A 20869-nucleotide genomic window follows, 5' to 3' on the forward strand; every position below is an offset into this window, starting at 1 on the left:
TAATTCGTATTCACAGAAACAGAAAACTGCATAGATACTGATTATTTTTAGAGGTTATCTTAATTGTCGACGTGGTCCTGTTAACAGCAATAAGTCAGTACTTCAAAGAGATTTTTTTTAAAATTAGATATCAGACATAATATAACAATTGCTTGATTTATGTATATTTTACTAAAGGATACAAACTTTGAGCTAGTTTCATTCCAACGGCACAAGTGAATGGTGTGTCGTCATCAGCGCTCAGGAATTTGAATCAGTTGAAACGCGAAACGGAAACTTTCCAAGACACACACAAGGACAGTACGCATAAATGAAGAAAGTCAACATGACTGTTCAAAACGATGCCAGGGCAATACACATTATACAGATAAGCTTTGTCATTCGCTTGTACTACCATTTTTAAAAGAAAATCCTCACATCCTTGTTCCTAGGGCATTTCATTTTCTAATTTAGCTTTTAACACGAATGGTCCTGTTACCGAAGAAATATTCATTTTGTCTGTTAGGCTGTTTTGCCATTTTCGGTTCAGAATTATTATTAAGAACCGCTTTTGTTGTATTCGATATATCTTTATTTTGTCGAATATCAACATGTTCTATGAAATGAAATAGCTCAAGTTTAGCCTTTGCATCTAAATGTAATGTCGATAACTCTGTATTAGTTATATTGTTAGTTTGTAAATATATCATATAAATCCATTGAATAAAATTGAATGTGTAGAACAATGAAAGAATGACATGTTCCAAATGGGTAGTAGAAGCCAATACAATTTGGAAGACGAAGACAAAGCAGCCTGATCAATAATTAAAAATTAAGTCAGCGGAGCATATATTTAAAATATTTTATATCATCATTTCAAAACAAGCATAATTGAGGTAAGCACATTCTAGAATGAAACCTTCAGAGTCTAGTTGCCATAGAATACAAAAGCGACAACATCAGACTACATGAAATACAAGTGGATTTCATCTCCATTAATCTGGGGGTTTAATTGGCACAAACTGTTAGACATATTTCAGGAATTTGGTTTAGTCAGGGTTGATTTGATACATGTTTTGTTATGCGCTACATGTTATTGCCTTTGACAATATATGTTTGTTGCCAAACAGTTCATTTTGTGCTTGCATATGGCGCTGAAAAAAACAACACCAATTTTAATCACGTTGCCTTTGAAATAAAGGCGAGCTCAAATAGATCTCTCCATGAAAAAATATAATGTCAAAACCAAGCGGTTGTTAAAGCATATTTGATCACATTTAATATGTATTTCATTCACGAATGTGTACATCTTTCAACATTATATTTTATTGGAAACATTCATCACATAGGCCTCCAGCATCCAACCCGTGGGACACAGGTCGGCCATAATAGTCAGGATGTTTCCTTGACTTTATTTGACCGTTCCTTCCACTAAAAACCGTCGCAACATAGGATACAACAGCACCGTCGTTCACTGTTAAGCCTCCGGGAAATTGTCTTTATTGCCATCATCATGCATCACTTTTAATTTAATCAAAATACAGAACCAAGCTGTTGCAAATACGAGAAACGTATATACTTTGATTACTAATGGCAATATTGCCCACTTGAATTATATTCAAAAACTGTGCAAAACTCCTTACAAAATTTAGTGCAATACCCTTAAAGTGACACTCTTATTCAAAGTTAATATATACACAGGTAAAACAAACATAAATGTTAACTGATAAACCTTTAACTACTTACTAAAAATGCATTTATGGAAAATATTAATAACTGATAACAAGTTGGTAACCGTGTATTTAGTAACAGAAATCTCGAAAATATGAAATGATTGGTGAATGCGTAAAGATGATCTACTATCGTCGCATAAGGTAGAAATACCGTCTTTTTAATGCACACTTCTTTCAAATCAAACTCCGGATCATTCATAAGAACAATTGATTTCAACATTTATTCATCCTTTTTGGAATATTAAAACAATAGTATTAATTGTAGTAAATCTTTTTTGGGAGTAAGGGTGCATCTTTTACTAAGATAAGGATCGGTATGCGTTTTTATTGCTGTATTATAAGTGGGTTCTTGTTCATTTGGTAATATAATGAAAACATTTTGCGCTGTTTTTTATATTATATTCTACGTCGATTGTGAAACAAATTATAACAATCGTATATTCATCATTATCGTTGGCACGTGTTACTCGAGAGTGTGGTCTTGTGTTGTGGGAAAACCGGAGTACCTGGAGGAAACCAACTTGTCCGTCTTGGTGACCACAAACCAAACTCACATGCATTTTTACAAATAAATGATCCTGAAACAGAAGCTGTTTGCTTTAATCTTAACAGAACTTATTATCATAAACGACCATTAATGTTTGCTATATATTGCAATTCTTTTAAAGATCAATGTCAATCGATAGGTGATCTATTTGTATATAGACACACACAGAAACTAGTTTGACTGAAAAAGAATAATCAATATTGTAAAAACAATGTTTAAAGCTGATTGTTATTACATTTTTCAGTTAGTGAGTCAACGGCCGTTGAAATAAGTTACAATGTAATGTCAAGGAATACTTTCATATATTTCTTTCAATATAATTAAACCCATTTCCCCAGCAAACTTATAAAATAGGTCATGGTCTTAAAGATTTATAAATAGTTACACTGTTAGAAGCTGAGGATATATTGATACAAATGTGTCGAGTTGTCACAACGAATCATAGTAATGGTTGACTGTATCTTAAAAGTAACTTCCTGCTCACGGATGCATGGTTCTTCAAATGCTTTCTTATTGGGCCCGTTGTGAATATTTGTATGGAGGAGATTGTATTTGTTGTTTAATATAGAACAAAAATACACAATCCGGTTTGATTTAAGAAAGCGTCAACCTTACGCTTGTATTTCTTTCACCCTGATTTATCAAAAATGTGTTACAACATGTATGCTGTCTCATTTATGCATGGAACTTCTATTTAGAATTTTCGAAATGTATCAGATTTCCTTATTTATCATCGACATTGCACATGTTGCAGGCGTAATGCAAATGTAACTCTATATATCTATGATAGAATGCAGTATTTGGAATTGTGTTTCTTTTTAAAATTGATCTATTCACCATTTTGTCAGGTATAGAACTTTACTCCGGGCGCAAGGAGTATTGAGCTTGATCATGTGACCGTTTATAACAAATCAGATTACGTGTACATGTATATAGAAAAACAGGTAAATTCATGTACGATCCTTAAGATAGAGAAACATATTGTTTTCAATTTGTCCAATAATACCATTTGTAATAGTTCGATGTTTGTCTGTATGCAACTGTAATGATTTAGCATAATCAAATACAAATCTGGTTTGGTTTGGTTTAAATACTATCTTTTTAATTAAAACATTTCCAATTTCGAGATATCCAAAGTTTGAGCAAATTAAAAAGTTTTACTATACCGATAATACGTGAATAATAGTCAAAAGGATATAATATGCACAAAATAAAATAATCACGACAGAAAAGAGAAGGAAACTTTAAAGCATATACTATAATTCCTCTCTTCTGTAGGCAACACATTTTATTATGTAGACACTAAACTAATCACTCTGTCATGTTTACATACTGATTTTAATTAAAGTATGTCAATTAATTGTATACCTGTGTAAAATCCTATAATAAATACAAACACAATTTTGAAACACATCATGTATTAATGAGCTAACGACAATTCAGTCATATCATTTTCAGGATTTGTATTGTGTACCGTCATGAAGTATATTATTGATAAAATAATATATGGCTGACCATGGCTTTTGGTTGATAATTGCCCTAGTTGGAAAGAATAATTACCCGAGGGTCATAATTTTTCACTTGGGCGATTTTCAACGGAAAGCTTTAACAGATGCCTGAAAGGGATAAAATGAAAAATTGGTTTTGAATGATATTTTGAAATTGAAATAGCAAAACTTAGTACGTTAAGATATTTAAACACAGCTAGGGTTTGTCAACCCCTGGAGAAGTTTCACTGCGGGGCCACCTGAAAAGTAAAAACACAGCCCATTGCTTCTGCTGTCCCCGGTATACCCCTGGAACAAGGGCGAGGGATGGGCGCGGCAGTGGTTACAATTGACGGCAGTGGTTACAATTGACAAGTGCATTACAATCCCGGATTATGCTGCAAATAAAAACAAAATATAAGGTGATAAACTTAGGCTTACTTATGTTGAGGTATATCCAGACCAGTGTTTATACCGCTATTTGTGAAAAGATATTTGTTCAAAACTGTTGTTTTGACAGAATTTGATCAAAAATGAGATCGATACATCAATTTGGACCAAACAATGATTTATGTTTCAGTTAAGTTGACCTGTCCGATTTCCATTCAAAACGAGTCACTAATTACGCAATATAATCGCTACCAGTCTTAGATACACATGCTTTATTGCATAATGATTGCTTTAAATAATGATCCTTTAGTGCTTGAGACGATCAAAAATGACTTCAAGCATGCTCAAAACATAGTTATTGTCAAAAATAAGATTTAATTTCCAAACTTCGAGCCACATTGTTTATACCGGAAGCCGCCATTTTGATTGAATTTATTGAAACCCATGCTAAACCGATCGATATACAGTATAAAAACACTACGCATCGGTAACTTCCCTTTACAAAAACACGAAAACTAGCGTAGAAAAAATATACGTGATTATCTTAAGCGTTTTACTACCTGAAAAAAATCTGCTTGGCTATCAAAATGGAGGTGCGGGCGCACAAAAAAAATAAATATTTTTTTTACATTTTCAAAAAAATAGGAGCGGTAAATCCGCGGAACGAAATATCAATTTGGTATGGAAAATAAGAAAAATTTGAGTTTGGTTTCTTATCTCATTCCGATATATGACGGTAAATACAAATATAATTCTGCATACAGACGAGGGTGTTAATGAACCTTCCTTCTCTTTACAGTGAACTACAGGTTCACTTACTGTTCCAAGGTGGTTATCCCATTTTTTATCGATAATGCTTTTTAAATGTTTGGTATGTTTGTTGTATTTGTACTTTTGTGTCCCTCGTTCAGTGTCGTTTGGGTCATTTTGGTCTTATCTTTTGCCTCTAATCAGGGTTTGAATGAAACCTTTCACTACTGGGCTTAGCACCAATATTTCATTCACATTGGAATGTTGGTACACATACCGACATTAATCGTTTTGCTCAGCCCATTTAGAAGAGTAAGAAGAAAACAACAAATCCACGTAGGTTGTCTCCGCAGTCGGCTACATAATGCTGATAAAACTAAAGAACCGTCGACAATATCGCAAGTGTTAATAAAAAACAAAGTTTTGATATTACGGTTTGTTATAACAAAAACATGCCCAGAAATACCACTGCATAATTTACAAGAATGCATATTGAGCTGGTACAGTCTGGTCAATTTTTAAGGTCCTTTCCCAGACGTAGAGCAACAATCGATTACCGGCAGTGTTAATTTAATGGTAAAGGCAAATGGAATTAAGGGATCAAGTTGCAATGTTATATTGTTGTTTATTAGCGACAAGGACGTGATGACACGCCAAAACTAGCGGAAATAATGCAGAGAACAAGCTCTGAAGGATTTGAACTATGTATGCAAAGCAACCATAAAACCAAATATATGTGTAAAATGTCTGACATTTTTGTCAGACTCCTCAGCAGTTTTATGCTATTTAGATATAGATTTTATAAGAATCTTACGTAATGGTTGCGGTGTAAACTGTAAAAACGCTCCCGATAAACTACGATATATTGTATAATTTTATATATTTTAGACAAAATATATTGTACTAACTGATGGTAGATGCTTGCGAATATGTGCGAGTAAGACTTGTTATTGTTTGCGTGTAACAAATCAAATACCATTGCTTCGTGCTGTAGGAAATGAAATGTTCCTGATACCTGTTATATTTCGGGCTTTTACAATTGAAATACTCTTAGTGACCTGCCACTGTTCCGTGATGTAACAAATCAAATGTACTTGAAACAATGTTATAGTTCCGTGATGTAACTAATCAACACTAGTTTCAAAATACTTTAAACAACTACGGCATGTTTGTACATTTTTTACGTGTAATGGAAATAGCGAGTTAGTTACGTAAAGTCCATACTATTATGTGCATAAATTGTTGTCTACATACAGCGAACAGCTGATGGAATCTGATATCAATTCATTTCTAGTGAGTTTATTAGTGAATTTAATAGGAACTTATAGGGAGGTACAAAGCATCACATATCTTTAGTTTTTGTTTTCCGAAATAAGTATATTCAAGAGGACAAAAGTTCATATTTACTCGCGGAAGATGAATAAATTGTTCTTGAAAAGCCAGTAGGTGTTTTTTTTTATATAAATCGAATGTATGTTACTGACATTTTACGATATTTCCCAAAGGAATTTGAGGCAAACAAAGCTGAAACATTGATTGAGGCGGGTTACTTGATTGAATGGACAAATTCGATTCTGGAAAAAAGGAAATGGTACAACATTAGGGAAGCAAATTATTAGAGCACTTTCAAATAACATGCACTGATTATTAGACGATGGTTATATTGTAATTAAGCTCGTGTAATATTGTTGGCATTATAGCTTAAATCTGAGTATACGTTAAATGAAGAAGAATACATTTCAAAGCTTCTATGAGATACTTATTATTTCATGAAGTATGACACATTATTGAAACGGTTCATCGACTGGATATCTTTCTCGGCTCATATTTTCTTATAGTATGCAAAAAGCTACAGAAACAAGCTCAGTAGCAAAGAATTTAAACATAAGCCCGGTTAAGTGGCACTGGGCAAACGCCAAAGACAAAGAACACAAAATCACAAACAAGACACATAGAAAAACAGCACAAAACTACACAAATAGCAAGGTGCATACATACTATATATAAATATAAAAAGAATAGGTATGTTTATCAAGAATTGTTAGTTACCTCATTGGTACGGTCATCAATATTCAGAATATGTATATATAGTATGTTATTTAATGCACACTGTTCACCATATATCACTGTGTACATATTTTACGTGTATTGGTTGCAACCGTGTTACCGAGAGTCATTTTTATATATTTACACCTCAACTTCCATTCCTTAAATGAACTGACTTTTGGCAATTGCATTCATTTATCGATGAACACAACATCTTCGGATATGTTCGGATCGCAATTCATCGCATAACAATATACATGAAAACTATTGATCTTGTTAGTGCTTGTATTGTGTCAGCAGGTCCCGTAAAATATAAATCAACATTTAAGAAAGTGCTTCGGACTCCACACACTTGGACCAGCCCAATTGCGTTCATACCCCGATAATGACATCAACCCCGCAATTCATTCCTTAAATAATACAACTAATTATGAAGTATATTGTTTAAGATTAACAGAGCGTTGAACGCAATACCGATTTCAATTAGAACAAATTTTGGTTTGAGAGAGGGGTATGAGAATGGTTTTCCGTCTGAAATAATGAAATACTAATTCCGCGAGCCTCATCCATATTTTAACTTGTCATTGTGTAATATATAGTGAAATTCTCATGTCCAACAGAAAAAACAGTTGTTGAAAGTCTTGTCGGCAATACATATTCACCCCATGTCATGGAAGGACCAGCAAACTATTGCCACGATTCCGGTTATTGTGTATAACTAATAATCACGTCATGTTTACACATTTATTTTGTTAAAATTTAAGACGAAAATCAATGAAAAACAAGGTTCAAAAATAACAAAATAAAAAAAATGTCTGGTCAAATGTACAATAAGTAAGAAAGTGTATCCCAAATTGCATTGAAATATGTTGTTCGGTTAGCATAGTGGGTAGCGCACACGCTCCGTGTTCGATTCCCAACATTAGACTATGTGAGTTTGGTTTGTGGTCAACAAGTGGGTAAGTAGCTATCCTCAGAATACTCCGATTTCCCCAAAAACCACGCACCGGTCAAATATCGTGCCGACAGGAGTGAATTTGCAACTTCATCTACAACGTTCTATATAATTATTGTAAGTTTAATCTAAAATTCTTCTTTTTTGCAAACTAGTTTACTCCAAACTTTATTGAAAGATGTTGACTTCTACATGTTTAATATTTAGTGCATTTATTATACAGCTCACGAAACACTTATCTATATGACAAAAGGTGCAAATTCCTAGCAATCAGTAAAGAAATGACAATTACATGTTCCATGAGCGTGAGGACGTGCGCCAGAATCTATTAGTAAATAAAAACTAGATTACCATCATTATTGTTGGAAGATTGGCCGGACATTGGTCGATCAATATAGGATCCTTCGGTTGAAGAATGTAATCAAAGAAATTTGATTGACCTACGTGTTCCTTTCCAATATGAAAATGGCAATTTCACTTTGGTGTCACTGTTATCTGTAATTGTCAAGTCAGATGAAAATTTCCCTGAAATTGTGTGTAAACATGTGAGTGTTGCTTTTAGTTTCAATAGTAGCAAATCGCCTATGAAAGAAAATATTTTCGAAACAATTTTAATCGCAGTCAAGGCGTTTCCATGTTGAAAAGGAATGCACACATGACAGAACACTACATATTAGACACACCCGCGACGAAGCTTTTCCTTTTTTATCATGGATTGCATTGATTGCAGAATATATACGTGAAAGGCATACTACTTTAACTTGTCAAACTTATTTAGCACTCGATATGTGTTTCTTCTTCTCTTAGTTAGCAGTCACTAAAAGACAATAGTTTTGCGACAAAATGTATTGATATAGCAATAAATATATGCCTTTTACAAAGATTCCATGACATTTCACAAAAGATGCATGTTTTAAAAAGATGAGAAAGTAAACTTAACAATGTTTTTTTCTACAATGACTGACATAAAAAATACTATTCTACAAATAAAAAAGGTGTCAACTGAATAGATAAATCAATGAACGACGTTTGTTTTAAAATTAATGAGTGGTGATGTGGTAAATCGTATAGTATCGTGTTACATGCATTTGCTCTAAAACATGCATTCATTGAATTGTCTGTCTATGAAATAATATTATTCTACTATATTTCTGTTTTCCAGATATCTTTTAACTGGCATGACATATTTTGTTTATTGCCTAAGATGTAGTATTTCTGATGTTTGATTTTTCGTGTCAGGGGAAATTAAGATCGTCAAATTGCAGATTTACAACTAGCAAAACTAGGCGGATGTTTTCCTTTGTTTGTAAGTTATCCAAAAGCTACATACTTTTATAAACAAAACGTTTCGATTGTTTAGAGTACAATTCATGTCTCGTTAAAGAACAAATTAACCAAATATTAATGCTTAAGTATATTTTAAAGTTCCCAATTCTCATGCCTGTTTAAATTCTGAAATTATATTTCATTAAACACACATATTAACAGCAGAGAAATTTGAAAGGTGTAGGGAAATCTTTATTAACACTAGTAGAAGATGCATACTATTTTATTGATGTCTTAGGGAAGTAAATATTTAACTGTATGTCTCAATTTAAATGATCTAAAATATTTGTTTGAAACAAACTATGCTATCCGCAAGTACAGATATGCATACCATTGTTAAGATGTTATGTGTTCAATTTTAACTATATAACCCTTTCTCTTAATACATGGAGATTCATAATTTCATGTAAACCAAATAAAGATACATACCTGTTGTTGATGTTACGCATGCAACTAAAAGACCAAAATACACTTTAGTCACCACATCAATAAATGTTGGGAAAATATCCATGGTGTTCTAGTAGCATAAATCCACACCTCTATTGTTACAATAATCAGATATTCATCCAAAATATATCGTTATGTCAAGTTGTTGAGTGATTAAATAATGTCGCTCCTATCTCCTAACAGCTAGTGAATGCGAACTTGGCATTCGTGTTTTATTTTCACGGATAATCAACTGTTGCGTGTTATAATATCATGATGCGGTATTTGAAACCTTGGCATTTGTTATTTACTATCCATTTGCAAAGTAAGACGAAATGTTATCATGAAGAGGTTTCCATTTTCACGAATCAACCATGTTCATCCTTTTAAAGTGTCATTGTTTTGTCAATATCAGGAAATAAACATCCAATTAAAGCGTTATTGTGATTTATTCAAGAAACTTTTAAAACAAATGATTTGAAAAATACTATACGTTAATTAAAAACGAAACTCAAGTATAGATGATGGTGATTAAAGCGAGTAGAAGCAATACTGTGAACGTGACTATTTTAAAATTTGCAAGCAGCCGTACAAATATCCTACATGAAAGACCATTGATGCAAAGCATAAAGGGCGCCGTTTAATAGTTTATGCATTTGTTATATGTTGAAAAACAAGAAATGTCAAGGTAAACAAGCATATTACAATGCATCGAACCGCATCCATGAAATTCTCAAAATATCTGTAGTATTCTGCTTAACAACATAGGCTAAAGCATTCAAATTGAAGAGTTTCAAGTTGAACATTTCATAAGGGGTGTGGTACATTAATGAACACGACAGAATTAGGGTGCTTGTGCACTGTACTATTTGCCATTGCCACCTATCCATATACCAAGTTTTATTTCAATACCATGAGTATTTTGAAAGTAATGCTTTGGTCAAGAAAAAGAGGCAAAGGGCAATAATTCTGTAATTAGCTGAAATACAGCTATAGTCATTGTGCACTGCACTTCCTCTTATTGTGCTTTACCATTGAATGATGTTTAATGAAATTCCAAAAAGTAGTTTTCTTGTTATGCTACGGACAGGAAAAGGAAAAAAGGGAATAACTCTTGCAATTCGCTGAAATAGAGTAATTATTCTTGTTCACTGCAGTTCTAATCATTTAGGGGGATATCCCAGTTCCATGCCGATTGTTGACATTCGTTTTATTCGACAGAAAATCTTCTCCTACGCGTATAATTCACTTATAATCCATGTTTTACTGTAATGACTCAAATTGTTAGGTGTATCGTAATCAACTGTCAGTGTGCACTTTTAGTGTTTACTTATTTTAAACGTATATTCATGATAAAAACATCACCCGAGTTTCCAACTACTACGATGTAGAAATTCCATTATTGACCTATGAATAGCGGGGAAATACCTTCTGGTTCCAAAAATAGCAACATTCGGTATGTGTTACGACTCGGGGACAATCGTAATAAAATTTTACTAATGTCACCTTCAACACATAAGCAAATAAAGTTAGGTGAACATTTAATTCCAATATCGATTAGATTAAAGAAAACAGATTACCTCATGGTTTATCAATGCAGTAAACATAACAAAACAACACAAAACATAATTATTCCCATTCACATAATTACCGGTCCACACATTTTACATTTCCGGCACATGACATTTCAGATATTTCAAGTAACCAATCGGAAAGCGTAAACAAATCGGGAACAGTTATTAAACTTATTTTTCGTTCTTCCGAAATGATGCTTTAAAATTAAATTGAAGACTATCTATTCAACCATAAATAACATTTTAACACCCATGCAATCGCCACCCATTTGCATTTTTAATCATTATAAAATAACAGTAAAACCCAACTGTCAACCAACTTAAAAACCGCTCCTACCACTAACTAAAATAAATTCCCATTCCATAATAGGCGCGCACTTCACTGCGGCGCCAATAATCAATATAGCTTTTCTTTCTCAAGAAACAACGCTGGAGGTGAAACAAAATACCTTCATTCTTTCAATGTCTATCTGTTTCTACTTGCTTTATAAGTTTCAAAGTGTCGTAAATGGTTTAAAATAAGAATATGTATTATTTTAAACACGTTTCGCTTTTGATATTGTTCGTTTAGTACTTGTCTTAATGACTTTTTGAACGGCTTGCAAATTATCTCAACCATCTCTACGTATTTAAGCTGCACTCTCACAGATTTACCATTTTTACAACTTTTTTTTTAATTTTTGTCTTGGAAAGGACAAATTCTTGCGTAAATAACTGCAAACCAATGATATAAGATATTGATAATGTTGCCATTATTGTCTTTGTTTTTTCAGCAACGAATGACGGAATGAATACTAGAGGGACAAGCCCAATAGACAAAAATGCAACTAAACATCCTGTTAAGACGCACACGTTAATGGCCCGAAAGCCATTAAGCGATAGATACAAAACATCCCAACAACACAAACAGACCACACATACATCAATATTAAAAAGCGTTCAGAGTAAAAGAGAAGGGCCGTTGAAGTATGGATGTAAACCGATAATTATAAATTTATAATGTTCAATACTAACTTTTACATTTTACAATATTTATCACAGTGTTCTGTCGCAGTAGTTCTGATGAGGATACCCCAGTTTTACGAAAATTCTCCATCGGGCGTTTCATTAAACATTTTGAGTGCTAAGAAAAAGCAATTACGATTTTGAACTATGTTAGGCTTTAAAGTGGAAAATGTTGAACACGTTTTTAAGTCCTGAATCGGTGCTGCTAGATAACAGCAACATAGCACCATGATCCACTGGTTAATTGTATTAAGGTATCAGATGTATTATTACGCTTGTTACTATTACCGGTCATTCTGGAACGTTCAACAATAGTTCTAACGAGGAAAATACTTTGCTCATGATTCGTTTGAAAGATTGTAGGATGTATATGTATCCATAAAGTATTGTGGTTTTGGTTAAACAATATCTTATCTGAATATTGCATGACCATTCTCTGCGCTTATGATTAATATATATGTGCATGTTTTCAGTATCGTTTACAACATTGGGAAACATGTTTACGATAATAATACAAATGCGTCCCTTATTCATAAACGCTTTTTGTTATTTAGACTTAATGTTTATTGAATTTTGTATAAAGAAATTTGGCATTAAAGTTAAAAAACAGGTTTCACATATACGCAACGTTATTTCATTCTATGCATTGGTAATTGTAATATCAGTGCCTTTACTACATTTAAACAAGTGAAATTCTTTATATTTGCTACAGATATGATAGCAACCCTATCCTATTATTTTTTTAAACCGATTGGGGTCTTTACTTTATTTTTAATGTAAGCTAGCAACATTTTCAACGTACGCAATGATAGATTATTGAACGGCAAGTTCGTACGTAATTGACAAATCGTTATATCTTGCAGTTTTATTGTCATCAATCCATTAAGGCCTCCCACAATATTAAACACAGTGGTCTAATGATAATATTTACGAGTGCAAGTCGTTTATTAAAAGACACTAGGTCACATTACTGACAACTGCTACATTGCGCAGTATCCGATTCATCAATCTTAAATAAAAACACTCATACAATATCGAACTCTACATTAGCCTTTGTCTGAAGCAACTCCCTTGATAAATACTGAAATTATTAGTAACATGCATTCACTCTTCCTAAAACATTATCAAAACTGCCTACCTTTTCAGAAAACAGAGAGCTAATGACTATGTTTTTGTACAAAACAAAACATTGTCAAGATCACGATCTTCGTTATATTGAGAACATTTGCATATAACATGGCGAAACTCCATGTAGGCACTTAAAGCCCGGATCTGCACATTATGTTGTTGTTGTTGTGTATCAATTCCCAGAGTGCTTTAATAATCGATGTAAGTAAAGGGCATATTATCAAGTAAAAGTATCTATCTATTTTTCTCATCAAGAGTTTAATCGTTTAAGAGTTTAAATGACAACATTTTTTTCACGAACTGACGATGAACTAAATATCAAAGATACACAGAAAATCAAACGAGCAGTACTATCGGAGTCAACATCGTCTGTGACCATATTTATTCACACGGCAAACTATCATATAACTTGAAAGAGATTTCGCTTCAAATATCACAAACGGAACACACTTTCTTCATTATGCTTTCAAATAACTCTGGATCTCTGACAGCACGCACAATATAAAAGTGTCCATCAAAGCTCATCTGGCGCAACCGTAACGGAAGTTTACTGTTAGTGTACAGAGCACGACTGTTTATGGTTGGAAGTGCTTTCTTAAATAATAAAATACTATCTTTTCGTTTTTACCGCTGCATTTAAGCAAATAGGTATGTAACTAATTTAGAGCATGGCTTTTATCTTATATTCGCATTAGGTATTTCCTTTTATAAAAAAATAATATACTGCATCAATATACAAGCTTGATTAGGTAATGAACGAATTTATTGTTCACCAGGTTTTATTTACACTCTCCTTCGAAATTCAGGTCAAGTTGCTAGCAGAAATGTCTCTGTTTGAAATGAAATTTTAATTATTCAGATTTGCAAGACACAATTAAATCGAATTTCAGTTATTCCTGTTAACTTCGATATCGCCTTTTCCCTCGATGCGCTCAGCTTATTGTCAGCCGGCTAAAAGGATTATGCATATTTATATTAGAGATTGAATTTTAGCAAAACGTCGAAAAACAATAAGCAAATGTGCATATTAATAATAAAGTGATCGACTAAACATACGTAAAGTACAATATAATTTTAGTAAGCATTAAAGAAGCAGAAGTCTTTCATAAAAAGCAGTACATCTGACATATTTATACAGCAAAATAATAAATTGATAAACATTGCTGCATTTGTCACAAATAATATTTTCTTCAATCAGCCATACATACTTTGACGAATGAGTTTCATTGTAGACATTTTGAAACTTTTAAAAATTCAGTTTTCTGAGCCAAATTCTAAACCTCGGACTCAATACGATAGAGTATATGGACCCTGGACTTATATTTTGCGAAAAAGTGAAAAGCCTTAAACCGAAAATAATAGCATGAACTCCTTCAAACCGCTCTCATTATTTCCTTATAACACTTGGCCCTATATGTGTGTGTTCGTGTGTTTAGCAACTTTCATAAGCTCCTTACACTTTGATGTCTCCGAATGACAAAAACAGGGTATACATAAATTCTTCCAATCTTGCGGTGTTTCCATTTAAGTCTGCGAAACAGCTTGATTGAATTGTGTTTTGACAATTGTAGCACAATAACATATAAAATAGACGGTTCAGCTCCTTATTGATTTATTTTCTTCCTTCTATCAAGAACACCCGACAAACATTTGTATCAGCTATATACCAATTTGATTATTTCGTTCGCTTTGTCTGCACTAAATCGTCACCATTGCGTTTTTTGTAGGTAATAACCACGCTACTCACACTTGTTTTGTGCGAAACTGAAACTCGTAATCTTCAGGATGTTTAGGTTTTCGATTGTGTTTTGGTTTCACCGCTATTTGTTGGAATGCCATTTAAAAGAAAAAGAAGTAGCATATATTTTTTAATCACCCAAATGTACTATTAGAGTATTTACTTCTTTTCAGATCGCGACGTGCAGTTCTAGTCTTAAATTACATTTGTTTTTTGGGAGATAATGGCAAGTATTTCTTGTTAATATTGCTACGCGTGTTGTTTCAGAAAGGTAAAAATAACCTTTGCCGTCTGCATTTAGGAACAATGTTCCTGTTCTGAAAATGTTTAATTCATTATGCTTGTTTCGAAATATCTATCTCTACAATATATGTCAACAACTGTTTAATTTGATAATGAGTTCTTGTGTGAAAAATGTTTCTTACAGATGTCTTTATCATGTTGAGGCTGGGGTTATAATTCGCATACTATTTGAAACATATTTCAGGGTGATTTCGTTGTAATTGTTGATTTCATACATTTATCTTTGCCATTGGAATACAGACGAGGTCAAATACATCTTTGCTTGTAAAAGATATATAACAGTCCAGAACCGACATGTATTATTAACCTGAACATGAACATTTTATCGTTTTCACAATAACAACCACATGAAAGGGCAATAACAGGTTTATGCGAGGCTGCAATAAACAAAACCAATCGGTCTATGAAGTAGGTTTGACGACATATTATGTGTTTCACTCAGTGCGTTGCGCACTTCTCTCCATTATCAATCATTGGACACATTTATCACAGACACCTCTATCATCATACTCGTGTGGCACAGGTTGGTTATGAGAGTGGTTTTGTTGCTATTATTTTACCGTTAATGTCATCAAAGGCCGCAAAATACGCAACAACACCGTTTGTTTGTATTGCCTAAGTTTTAATTGTCATCAACATGCACCACTTTTCATCAAATTATGAAACCTAGCTGTTGATAATAAAAAGAACGTATCTCTTTGAGTGCAAACGACATCAATGCCCATTGGAATTGTATTAACTCAAATACAGAAAGAATAAAACTGCATGGAAAATGAGTTTTTTTCAGAGTTGATCTTAATTGTCGACGTGGTCCTGTTATCAGAATTTGCATTTGACAGCAGTAAGTCAGTACCTCAAAGTACATTCTTGATAAGAAGTTGTCATTCAAAATATTACATTTGCTTGATTTATGTATTTGTACTGAAGGAAATACACTTTGAGCTATTTCTAATCCATTTGAACAAATGAATGGTGTGTCGTCTTCAGCGTCGAAGACACAGTACGCATACATGAAGCAAGTCCAAATATCTGCTAAAATGATCACTTTGCAAAACCCTTTACACAGATAAGCATTGACACTCGCTTGTGGTGCAATGTTCTAACGGAATTGTTCTTTATTTCTGGTATTTTATGACTACTAGGTAATCTTTACATTATTGTTTCGTGGGCATTTGTATTTTTTTAACATGAATGGGACTATTACCGAATGAGTATTAATTTGGTCCGTTAAGCTATCTCGCCACTTTTGTTCAAAAATACTATTCAGAAAGAAACTTATTCGATACATCTGATGTAAAGAATATAATTAATGTCGATAATTCGGTTATGATTGTATTTCTTCAAACATAATCACAGAGAAAGTTTGTAAACATATCAATCATCCATTGAATAAAATGAATGAATGGAACAACGAACGTTTGTCAGGTTACCCAATGTGTGGTTATGCAAATTCAATAAGAAATAGGAAGACAAAGCAGCCTGGTCAATCATTAAACTTTAAGTCAGAGTATATTTGAAATATCTGATATCATCATTCGAAAATAATCATTGCACTAAAATCGATGAAATACAATATTCTTGAATGAAACTTTTAGAGTCCTAGTTGCCGAAGAATACGAAAAGGACAACTGAAATGTGCTGAATTGCACATCTCGCAATATTGTTTATCATCGGAAACATGCATCCCATAGGCCTGGAGCATCACACTCGAGTGACACATCCAAGTTGTTTTGTTGTTGTTAGTTGACCTTTCCTTTCATTAAAACCTGTCGCAACATAGAATACAACAGCAACGTCTGTCTGTTAAGCCTCCGGGAAATTGTTCTATTTGCCAGAAACATGCATCATTGTTCATACGCGTTAGGGCAAAAGTAACATAAAAGCATGTCATCTATCGTGTAACTCACATATGTTTGTCTCTCGTAATACGTTTCACTGATGGAATCTTATTATACCTCAAGTATATTTTTATTGAATTGTTTGGCCACACCAGCACCTATAGATAGGTAGAATCATTACAAATGGATATAATTCGTTTCAATATCCCCAATCAGGCCAATTCCAGTGGGCAAACTAAAACTTTACTCGCTGAAGATAGAAAAATAGTTTCCTGAAAAGCTTGATTTTCTATTTAGATAAAACCCGGAAGTATCTTACTGACAATTAACGATATTTCCCAAAGGTCCGTATATAAAAACAAATCTGAAATGTTGACGAAGGTGGGAACTTTTAATGAATGGAAAACTTCATTTGGATTCTTAGTAAGATGCAGGATTTACAAGCATATTAGATACAATGATAATGCTATGAAGGTTAGACACAAACTAGAACGGTTTATCGACTGAGTACTTTTCTCGGCCCACTCTTTCTGTAGTCATTAATGATTCAAATATGTCTAAAGAAGACGTATTTCAACCCACAGATTACGTTACGCAGCTTTTAAAGGTTTCTGGGTGTATATATATTTTATGTAAACCAATTTCAACTGTATTATTGATCAAAAATTCATTGTTCATAATAAAACGAATTTTATATTGGTTATTAATATAATCCAACCGATAATACTGAGTGTAAAATGCAATATTGTTTTGAAATGGAAATATCAATCTATGAGAGAAACTTAGTAGAATAGTAGTCCGCCTTAATCATTTCAGTACTAATGGCAAGCGCCTCATCGAATTTTAACAGACATTAGCATTATTTACATTTTAAAATTATTTGTGAAAACCTAATTTATTTCTATTCACATGTCATGCAATGAAACGTTTGTTAAAGAGCCTGTCTGGCAATAGTCAAAATTATTAAATCCTGAGAGGACAAGTAAAGAAATTGCCCCGATGCCTGTTTTTCTGTATAACTTATGTACAACATTTTTACACTTGTTAATTATATTCATCTAAGAGATTGACAACTATTAATATTAAAAAAATAAAGTATCAATTAAAAAAGAAGTTTTAAAAATAAAATCAGCAACATATAATGCAAATGTAAAATAAAAAAGAAAGATTATTCCAAACCGCATTGAAATATGTTATCTGCTTTGCGCAGTGGTTAGCGCACTCGTGTCTCACCTAGTTGTCCCCGGACTCGATTCCATGCGTTAGAGAATGTGAGTTTGGTTTTCTCAGAAATTCCTAAATTACACCATACCACAAGAACACACTCGCTCTTAATATCGTATCGAGACTGTCTAAGCAAAAAGGATATAAGAAAGTACAATCAATTCTAAAAGAAGTTTAATCTTAACTTAATAAAAACGTACGTCCACTCCAAACTTCATTAACAGATGTTGACTTCCACTTGTTTAATGTTGAATACATTTATTACAGAGCTCATGTAACACTTGAGTATACCACAAGTGTTGCAAATTCCAAGTCCTTAGTAAATAAAAGACCATTAAATGTAACATCTGCTCTAGAACCTATTAGAAAATCATCAGCCGGACTTTAGGCGATCATTAAAGAATCCTTCGAGTATTGAATGTAATTAAAGAGTTTGATTGACCAACGTGTTAATTTCACATATAAAAATGGTAAATTCTATAAGACGAGTCACTTGGGTGTCATGTGTGGTCTGTAATCATCTAGCCAGATGCACTTCTGAATTCAGTTTCATTACCAGCGTATGGCTTTTGAAAATTATTTTGAGACAAATTAAATCGCAGTTCAAGACGTTTCCAGATCGTAAAGGTTTGCAAACATAAACAAAATAAACAAACCAAATTTGACAGTCCAACGACGACGACTTTCAGTTTAATATAGCATAAAAGATTAAGATTATAAACATGCAAGGCAATCCGCTTTTGATCGAGCATCTTTTTAGTCAACAACCTTTCAAACACAAAGGTTTTGAGACTCAATATGTATGCCAAAAGCTACAGAAACAAGCTCAGTAGTAAAAGTATAAGCCCGGTCTAATGGCACTGGGTAAACGCCAAATAGATAAAACATAAAATCACAAATAATAAATAAATCAAATAATATAGCAATTATTTTACTAGTAAAAATTATTGGAACGATATTTCACAAACATATTTGTATTTCTAATAGATGAGTTGGTTAACTCTACAGTGATACTTACTAATATGAGTTAAATTTAAAACCGAAACCTGGAATTTTGCTCTATGTCTCAATAACAGACAAATAAAAAGTGTTAAATTGATAGATATATCAATGAAAGGCGTGTAAAAAAAGAGGTAGTAATGGTTATGATGTCAATCGTATACTATCGTGTGTAATATATATTGCTCTTAAACATGAACTAATTGTGTTGCCTGTCTATGAAACCTATATTTCAGACTTCAATCTTTCAGATATAATCTACTGGCATGAACTATTTTTTTTTATTGCCGACAACTTATTAAATTTAAGATTTATTATTAATGATAAACAATAACATACAAAATCAATCAATTTGTTCGAAGAAGTAAAGTATCTTGTTTTTGTCTCAAAAAAGATTATAACAAAGTCTATGTCTCAAGGAAAAAAAACCCAAATGTTTGTATGCATTGGAATAAATTACGCTTTCCTCATTATTGATTATATACGAGTATTCATACAACTTTTATACGCTCTGGGTTATTTTTAAGTATATTCACATATTCAAATATTTAGTTTGAGCTTATCAATTTCACGTTAACGAAATAAAGGCGCATACCTGTTGCTGATGTTACGCATGTCACTAAAAGTCCAAAATACACCTTAATCACCGCATCAATGTATGCTGGAAAAATATCCATGGTGTTCTAGTAGCATATGTCCACACTTATATTGTTACAGTTATCAGGTGTTCGTCTAAAATATATTTTATTTCGTCTAGTTACTGCGCATTAGTAAATGTCGCTTCTTTCGAATAACAGGAAGTGAATGCGAACTTGGCATTTGTGTTTTATTTTCAGAAGCAACCAACGGATGCGTGTTATCATATCATGATTCGATATTTTAAACCTTCTATCCATTTGTAAAGAAAGAACGATTTTTTATCACCTAGACGCTTCCATTTTCACGAATCTACCATGTTTATCCTTTTAAAGTTTCATTGGTTTGTAATATCAGAAATAAACCTCAAATCAAAGTGTTATCGTTATTTATTCAAGACATTTTTGAAATAAAATAGTTAGACAATGTTTCACGATAATTTAACACGAAACGCGATGCTAGTTGCTGGTGATTAAAGCGAGTGGAAACAAAAGTGTTGTATGAAGCTTCAAAACACAGTTATATATTCTATTTTGGAATCGGCTAGCGAACGTTCAAATATCCTATAAGCAATATAACATTTCTTTCTCAAGCAGCAACGCTGGAGGTAAATCGGTTTCAATATCTATCTGGTTTTACCTACTCCTCTTCTTTGTTTCACAGTGTCGTTTATGGTTTTAAAACATATATATCAAAACAATCTTGTAAACACGTTTTGCTTTTAATATTATTCGTTTTGTACGTGTTGGTACAGTTGCGTACGACTTATTTGAACGGCTTGCAAA

The 20869-nt window shown here is 32.9% G+C and overlaps 1 protein-coding gene across 1 annotated transcript in view; it reads right to left on the reverse strand.

Annotated features, from left to right (window-relative positions):
* The window catches only part of LOC128228839 (carbonic anhydrase-related protein 10-like), a 72777-nt gene extending 52564 nt beyond the window's left edge, over positions 1 to 20213 (reverse strand). Inside the window, exon 1 of the mRNA XM_052940353.1 lies at positions 20044 to 20213. Coding sequence (XP_052796313.1) covers positions 20044 to 20125 — 82 coding nt within the window. The 5' untranslated portion in view covers positions 20126 to 20213. The remainder of the gene's footprint in view (positions 1 to 20043) is intronic.
* Between the last annotated feature and the right edge of the window lie 656 nt (positions 20214 to 20869).

The sequence above is a fragment of the Mya arenaria genome, chromosome 3, assembly GCF_026914265.1.
Source record: "Mya arenaria isolate MELC-2E11 chromosome 3, ASM2691426v1".
NCBI classification, from domain to species: domain Eukaryota; kingdom Metazoa; phylum Mollusca; class Bivalvia; order Myida; family Myidae; genus Mya; species Mya arenaria.